Genomic DNA, 8,298 nt, shown 5'->3' with positions numbered 1-8,298 from the left:
CACCGGAGATGGAATGGCGTGACCCGGATGCCTCCGGGTACATTGGATACGGGTACGGGGCCTCCTCAGACTCGCATTATCGGCCATCCCCGGAGACAGAATGTCTCGCAGGTGTGTAGTTGGCCGAGGCGGATGCTCTTTCAGACCCCCGCTTCTTCTTCCGGGCCACATGTGCGCCCAGTTCTGCTTCTGCTCTGGCCGCTTCCTCCGCAGCCAGTCGCGCAGTCTCCTCGGCATTCATGACGGCATCCCTTTTCTGGTACCGTGCTGATCGGGATCCTATGCCACCAACCTTCTTCACCATCCTCTTTAGACGATCCTGCATACACAACGTTAAAATGTAAATGACCATACACTAACAACAAACTAAACGCGGGATGCATTCAAAAACACAGGACGATATTGGAAGCCATGAAGTCGTCACAGCTCTGGTAGCCACAGACGTCACGGCCGTGCACGTACTGAGCGTCACGGCGTTGCACGTACTGGGCGTCATGGCCTAGAGTTCTAGTGCAAGCTCAGCCCAATCCAGCAAACATACGACACTTCGTTTCGAAAACTATCAATCGAACCTCAAACCCAACTGTTGAAAACTGTTTTCCTACTAATTCAACATTAATAATTACCAAAATACCAAATCCACTTAACATACTCACTACTAAAATAATTTTTATACGCAATGGTATTAAACAACATATATAGCTAAAATCACCAAAAATCTCAATATTCCTAACATAAAATTAATTTAAATCAATTTTTTTTACCCAAATACCAACAAATACTACAATAATATACAACAATTCTTATACATTACCTATACAACAAAATACAAACAAATTCAATACTACAACTACAATCAACAAAAATTTCCACATTTTAACCATAGAAATTTAATAAATCTATTTTTTTTACCTAAATTCCTAAAAAATCCACGTAAAATTAGAACAATTCTTAGAAAATACCTACAAAACCAAATACACACAAATTCAATACTACAACTATAATCAACCAAAATTTCCACATTTTAACCAAAAAAATTAATTAAATCTAATTATTTTGCCTAAATACATAGAAAATCCACCAAAAATCATAACAATTTATATATAAAATTCCTATACAACCAAATACCCACAAAATCAGTACTACAACTAAAACCTCAATATATATCAACATTTCAACAATTAATTTTAACTAATTCACATTATTTTAACTAATTAACAAGATTAAATACTTAAACTACCAAAAATTCAACCTATAAACCTATCCATCCAAAAAACTTCCAAATCAACTCAAACCTTCCATATATACTTCAAGGTTTCAACAATATTATGCATTAATATCACCTTAATTCAACAAATTAACACATATAACTACTAAATCCTCAAAAAAAAAAATTGAAAACTTATAGATCTATATAAACAACAACTCAAACAAGCTAAAAATTGAAGAACTAACCATATGAACTTCGGATTCGGTCTTTGTGAAGGAAGAACAACAAAACGAGAGACCTACGAGCACCAGATTGAATCGAAACAAGCAAGATTGGATCTCGACTGAGAGAGAACTGCAAAAGGGAGCAAAGGGGCAGCGGAATTGTGTTGTGGGAAGGGTTTGGATGTGTTTAGACTTTTATAGCCAAAAATACATCCGCGTCACGAGACCCTCTGCACACGTCGTCACGGGAGGCATGGCTTCTAGCGTCACTGGGAGGCAGCGTCAGAACGTCACAAGCTTCGCTGCAGGTGGCGTCACGTGATGCGTCTTTGTCAAATGTCGGGACGGGGTTTAATTTATACCCCGTGATGATTTATACTGCATAAAACGTGACGTTTTCGTATACAATGATTAGTAAAAATATTTGCTGCGACATATAACAACCAGCTGTTTTAATTGTATACTGTGAGAGAATTTATGAACGATTGTATACTGTGAGAGAATTTATGAACGAAAGATTGCGATTACGATTACGATTAACTATTTTACTTTTTAGAGCTCTATTATAAGTTATCCTCTAAACTAGTATGAAAACCGGACAAACTTTTGATGTCAGACATTTAGTATTTACAATTTACCGTTACAAACTTTCTAGATACACAAGTAACTCACACGCACAACTCAAAGTTCATACTAAGATTCTTCTTCTTCGCAAGGTCTTAGCCGAAGCTCTAGAAACCAAATACCCAACGCCCAAACACACTACCCATATCCCCACATCAACTGCCCATCTCACACCTTCCATCTCCTCCTCCATCTCCACCACCATCCGATCCTCATCCACCTCCTCCCCACCGTCCGATCCACTCTCACACCCACACTCACAACTCGATGAACACGTGGAAATTTCATCACCCCACGCGCCGTTGCCCTCTTCCTCCTCCTCCTCTGGAATCTCCTCTAAAGCCCCATGCCGCCTCCGCCGCCGTACCCTCTCCGTCACAACCACCCTCTCTCTCATCCTCACACCCTCTGCCGCCACGCAAACCTCGACCTCCTCGACGGCGAGCCCATCCACCTCACCCTCCAATACGCACGTGCAGTCCACGCGCCACCCTTCTCCGTTCTTCAGTCTCCTGAAAACACCTTTTATCAGCCTCTCCTCCCGAATGTAAACCTCAAATCTAGCACCGTCACCCACTCTGATCCGCTCCATCGACCCGAACACCGCATCGTCCACCCCCGCGTTGACCAATCTGTATAACGTGACGTAAGCCGGCGAGTCTGATCGGATTGTTGACCCGTTAACCTCCAGCGGACAGGCGTTGATCCGGGGGAGGTAGACGAGGGTCAGGGTGTTGTCGACGTGGAGAGTGGTTGAGAGTAGTTTGAGTTTGAGGTAGAAAGCGGTGGCTGTCAACAGGCGAGGGTCGAGTCGGTGTGACCCGAATTTCTGATCGTCAGATCTACACATATTTGAACTGTGTATTTGAATTATGTTGTTGAGATCGGGGTTTTATGCATGAAGAGGGGAGGGAGGTGCCAATGGTATTAATATGAGAAAGGCAATACAAGGGGTGAGGGAGTGCACATGGTATTTGTGTGGGCACACAGGCTTTGTCATTTGCCTGCACGGATTCAACCTTAGCAATTGGGGGAATTTGAGGCGCATAATACAAAATAAGGCAATATGCATTCCAGTTGCCACCACATAATTTGTTTCCATTCATTTATACGTCTTGTATGTACATATGGTACGGTTCCTATCGTACGTATGTACTTTATTATTATTATTGATGGTTAATAAAAGGGAATCCTTGTCAAGATAGTCAATCTCTTATTATTATAAATTACATTAATTTAAGGATCAGGTTCAGGTGAAAAAGAGTTAAGTGGTGAGAAATAGGAACGAATGACAACCGTCTGATTAAAGTAGAATCAAAGGCTCAGATTAATTACACTTTTGAATTCCCGCGCCAGTTGTTCTACATGCACCCTCTCCGACTTCTTCATCTCGCACCACATCCAAACTCTGTCCCGACTTCTTCATCTCGCACAACATCCAAAACCTATTTCGCACCACATCCAAACGATCTCGATCTTACCAAAAGCTTCGATTACAGCTTCGCGAGGTAAGGTTTAACAAAATCCTCTCAAAATTCGCACGATTACAGTTTGTAAGCCCTAATTTCTTCAAATCCAGAGATTCGACACTCTTTGCTAACTCAATCTTGTTTATCGAGAGATTCGACACTCTTTGCTAACTCAATCTTGTTTCCTACCACATTTGAAGTTAGTGAGTGCATTTTCGCGACATAATCACCTCTCAAACATTCTGCTCGAACAATTTTACACCATTAAGGTACCTACTCAAACCTCTGTTCGAACGATCCTGATTTTTTCGCTAGAATTGTTCTTTTGATCTAGATAGGTATGCACTTCCATCAACTCAGTGCTTTTCTCCCAAAAATCTTTGTATATGAACCCTAGTTTTTTCGCTAGAATTGTTCTTCAAGCTCTGAATTGATGGGAGGAGAAAACGTAACTAATCTATGTCTTATTTAACTGCAGGAGAAACAAAAATCTAGTACAACATGTCTACTATCGGCGGAGGTCTCAATCGACACAAGGTATACACTACTTTCTTGCATTTTTTGAACAAAAAGAATGACACTAAAAAAATACACTGTCAAAACAGTCCTAGATAATGTGCTAGAGTATTAAACTAAAATGTGCTATCAACCAAAAACATGTGTGCTAATATTTTAAAATGAAGTAGAAATTGGAATGTGTTCATGGGGACTTAATTTGTGCAAAGTAGAAGGGAAAAAGGAATGTGCAAGTAGAAAGGAAAAGTATGTGCAATTAAATATGAATGTATGTGCTATCAAACAAACATGTTTTCTTCTAGTTCACATGAAGTGGAAATTTCATTGTGTTCATGTGAACTTTATTTTGTGCAAAAGTAAAGGGGAGGAATGTGCAATTTTATCAGAATTAATGTGCTATCAGAAAAACATGTGTGCTACTAGTAGATACGAAGTGCTATTTTCATTGTGTTCATGTGAACTTGATTTGTGCAACATGAAAATGCATGAATGTGCAAGTAAATATGAACGAATGTGCTATCAAACAAAAACATGTGCAACTGCAAAAGATAATGTGCTAGAGGTTGAAATCAAATTCAATTTTAAATGTGTGTGATTTTTGGCTGTGCAAAAAAAATGAGTATAAATGTTGAAGTAAATGTGTGTGAATGAGCTAGTATATACAGTAGATATATTTTACAAGTTTAAATAAAAATGAATATGATTTAGTTGTTTATGTTAGTTATTTGAATTCCTGAAAAAGAATATACAAGTAAATGTGAAACATATGTGCTAACATATAAAATTTGTGCATGTAGAACTAAAAAGAGTTGAGTTCAAAAGGAATAAAAAAGGCAAAGTTAAAGTACTTCAGTACCCTCATGCAACGATAAAAATTTCACTAGATAATGAAGCCAGCAAACGTGAACTGCAAAGTAAGAGACTAAATGATAAACAAACAAGTGAAGACAATGAACAACGGATGAGTAAGAAGTCTATAAAGCCAAGGAAGGTGTATTATATATGATTTTTTTTATCTCACCAATCGTAATATATTTTAATTTTTTTATGTGATAGAAAATCCAAAAAAGAGAATTGCATCACAAAAGGAGCAAGAGACAAGAAAGAGTCCGAGGTTCAGCCAAGGTGATGAAACACAAGGTAATATGTATTTTTTATTGTGTGCAATTCTATGTCATTGAAGTGCGTAATAAAATACTATTGAATGTGCAAGAATGTGTTATAAGATGTACAAGTTGATGATGAAGATTAATATGCTGAACTTGAACTACATTGTGAAACAACTAAAGAACATGTTGATGGATTACAAGTTGTTGATGCAGTAAACATGGAAGAGGAAGGGTTACAAGTTGAGGCAGAAAAACATTGTGAAGAAGTACTTGTCTCAAACCAAAAAGAAGCAACTAGTGAGGCGCAACTAAATGGTAAAACTATCACTACATCTAAAAATTTTGCAGTTTGAAAATTTTATATATATGCTACATAAAATCTTAACGTCACTTCCCTAAACTATTTCAAAGATAAAACAAGAAAGAAGAAGGAATCATCAACATCTGTGGGGACAAGAAGAAGTCCAAGGTTTATAGAAGGGGCAGGTAATATTAAGCTTTGTTATCTGTGATTTCAATAGATTGTGATGTGTACAGTTGATTACAAATGATGAGTGTGCTAGAAATGTAATCGAATGTGCAATAAAATAGTACTGTTATGTGCAACAAAATACTACTATTATGTGCAACTGTAAAATATCTATCAATTATTGCTGTAACAAAAACTTCCAGCATTCAATATGGGACAGTTTAGGTTGCTATGTTTGAATGTGTATCAAAAATGGGGAATTATTACTATTACACAATATATGTACAAAATAGCATTTGGAAAATGTATGTGTTGACATCAGGGGACAATGCCGTCGAGTCAGCTTCTACAAAACCAGAAAGGGAGAAGGGAAGGAAAAAATACACCTCAAAGGAAAAAGGGAAAGGGAAAGAGATTATAGCAAATTTTTCTGAGGATGTTCCAATAACAACAATAATGGGTAAGCTGAGACGCACTAAGGATGTTGAACTGGCTGAGAAGAAAGGTAAAAGGATGAATGAATTACCGTTGTCAGGTGCAAGCAAACAGATTAAACTGAGTAAAGAAGTTTTGAAAGTAGAGTTCAAGACGTTGAAGTGTAGAAGCACACCAAGAATGCTAGTCGCCACTTTAAAGGATTTGACAAACGTAAAAAGGGATGCGGTAAGAGAATGTGGGTTTGGAGTACTGTTGGATTGGACCATTGAGGATATACCGATGAAGATGTCATACTGGATTTTAGAGAATTTTGATCCCATCTCTTGCACATAAAATATTTGCAAAGGGCGTGAACCAATCAGGATCACAGCTGATACTGTTGAAATGTACATGAGGTTGCCACAAGGTGAGAAGAAGGTAGACATCACAAAGTGGAAACAAGATGATGATTTTCTTACTAGCTTCAGGAAACAATTTCCTACCGATTTTGATGAGGAGACTGGGGGGTTCAAGTTGAAGGAACTCAAAGTACTCAAGCCTAGTGATGTGAGTCCTCTTATACGAGACTGCAAAGTTCCTGATGACTGGTTCAAACAAAACCTGGTCATATTGCTATCATCAATTGTAATTGAGACTTACCAGAATGGCAGCTTAAATGTAAAAGTGTTGGAGATGTTGAAGGACACATCAAAGATTAAAGAGTATGATTGGTGTGAGTATGTTGTGAGAGTGTTAATTGACCAAACTGTGGCTTGGAACAAGACAAATGATGGACAGTTCAGGGGTCTCATACTGCTCCTACTGGTATATAAACTCAAAAACGGCCTATAAGCATGATAACTACTAAATTATGTATTCATTACAAAAGCTATTTAGGGGTGTGTGTAACTAATATTTGAAAAATGTGCAACTATTTGTATATAAAAGTTCAAATTTGTTTCTTATATTTTTTGTAGCTTGTTTATGTTGATCGAATGACTATAAAGAACAAAGAGACAGACAAAGTATTTCCTGTGATAAAAGGCTGGAATTCAGAAATGTTGAGGAAGCGACAATTGAAAGAGATAGAATTAGGAAGCTTTGGCTTGGGTTTTCTACGAGAAGGCCCAATCAGAAATACAATTCAGAAGGAGGTTCATGTAAGTGCTCAACAGAGAGTTGAGGAAGCTTCAACGCAGGTGCAACAAAACCCCCATAATGAACTCGGAAGTGATGAAAACAGCTTATTGGTAAAAAACAGTGAACATGAATCACATTAATACTTTTAAAATTGTTATGGCCCAATTGAAATTTAGTGTGTGATATATTGAACAGGCTTTTCTTGAGATACATATCAGAAGGGAGTGATCTTGCACTGTCAATCAGAAATTTTCTCAGAACCATCCGTAACGCTCCTACTGAGTTGTCATCCAATGGATTATTTAACCGTGTCAATGATGCGATTGAAAAACTGCTTAATATTAATATCTCTCCAGTACTATCAACACAACAAGCAAATGAAGATGTGGACACTCCATCTCAAGTGTTGTTTTGGAAGCAAGCTCAGAAATGTGTTGAAGAGATCGAAAAGACGTTAAAGGAGAAACAAAGTTGTGATGGACCTTCTTACAGGTGTGAACGTGCAAGAAGAAGATATGTTTGACATTCCTACTTTTAGCTTGGGCATTCCAGAGCTTTCTCCCATTCGATCAAGAGTTGTTGACGATGTGACTACAGTGGCAAGGCAATATGAAGGGACAAGTTCAAATGCAGCGGGTGGGGGAAAGGTAAAAAAATATTAATCTTTAATTTTGATTTAATTTGTGGTAATTTATTTCTATAATAAAATCAACATATTTCAGGATGCAATAAATGAGGAGAACATAGAAGATACAACGAAGAAAGCACAGGATGAGGGACCAAACAAGGTATGTGCAACATGTGGAATAAGTATGTTCAACATGTGGAATAAGTATGTGCAACATGTGGAATATGTATGTGCAACATTCTGTAAAATTGAAGTGAAACATGTGTAATAAGTATGTGCAACATTCTGTAAAAATGAAGTGAAAACATTGAAATTTTAATGAAAATACATTCATTTTCATGTCATTAAAAATCCTATTATAATTAAGTTGAGTACTACTTCCAGGGTGTGAACAAAAGATCAGGGGTTGTAAGAGAACTAGGTGTGAAGAGCAGAACGGGGAGGGCTTTACAGATCAGATTCTTGGAACCGGTTGCCTTGGGTAAGAGAAAA

At 37.8% G+C, this 8,298-nt stretch overlaps 1 protein-coding gene across 1 annotated transcript; it reads right to left on the bottom strand.

The window, feature by feature from the left end:
* Positions 1-803: 803 nt before the first annotated feature.
* On the bottom strand, positions 804-3,164 carry LOC141250143 (uncharacterized). Its single transcript, XM_073669877.1, has 6 exons — positions 3,007-3,164; positions 2,129-2,900; positions 1,899-1,926; positions 1,646-1,761; positions 1,456-1,564; positions 804-814 (listed from the first exon to the last, which is right to left on the bottom strand). The coding sequence occupies exons 1-6, from the start codon at positions 3,162-3,164 to the stop codon at positions 804-806; spliced, it is 1,194 nt and encodes a 397-aa protein (XP_073525978.1).
* Between the last annotated feature and the right edge of the window lie 5,134 nt (positions 3,165-8,298).

The sequence above is a fragment of the Phyllobates terribilis genome, unplaced genomic scaffold (assembly GCF_046119375.1).
Source record: "Phyllobates terribilis strain yellow unplaced genomic scaffold, ASM4611937v1 Scaffold_5396__1_contigs__length_51991, whole genome shotgun sequence".
Classification (NCBI taxonomy): Eukaryota; Metazoa; Chordata; class Amphibia; order Anura; family Dendrobatidae; genus Phyllobates; species Phyllobates terribilis.
This window is presented reverse-complemented; position numbering and strand designations above follow the sequence as displayed.

What these genes read in the sequence shown, in the direction of transcription:
- LOC141250143 (XM_073669877.1), bottom strand. Translation starts at nt 3,164, where the DNA reads ATGAATGGAAACAAATTATGTGGTGGCAACTGGAATGCATATTGCCTT. An exon ending in TGCGAAGAAGAAGAATCTTA is followed by an intron (nt 1,927 to 2,128) that starts GTATGAACTTTG and finishes ATTCTCTCACAG; the next exon opens with TATACAATCGTTCATAAATT. An exon ending in CGTTCATAAATTCTCTCACA is followed by an intron (nt 1,762 to 1,898) that starts GTATACAATTAA and finishes CATTTGACAAAG; the next exon opens with ACGCATCACGTGACGCCACC.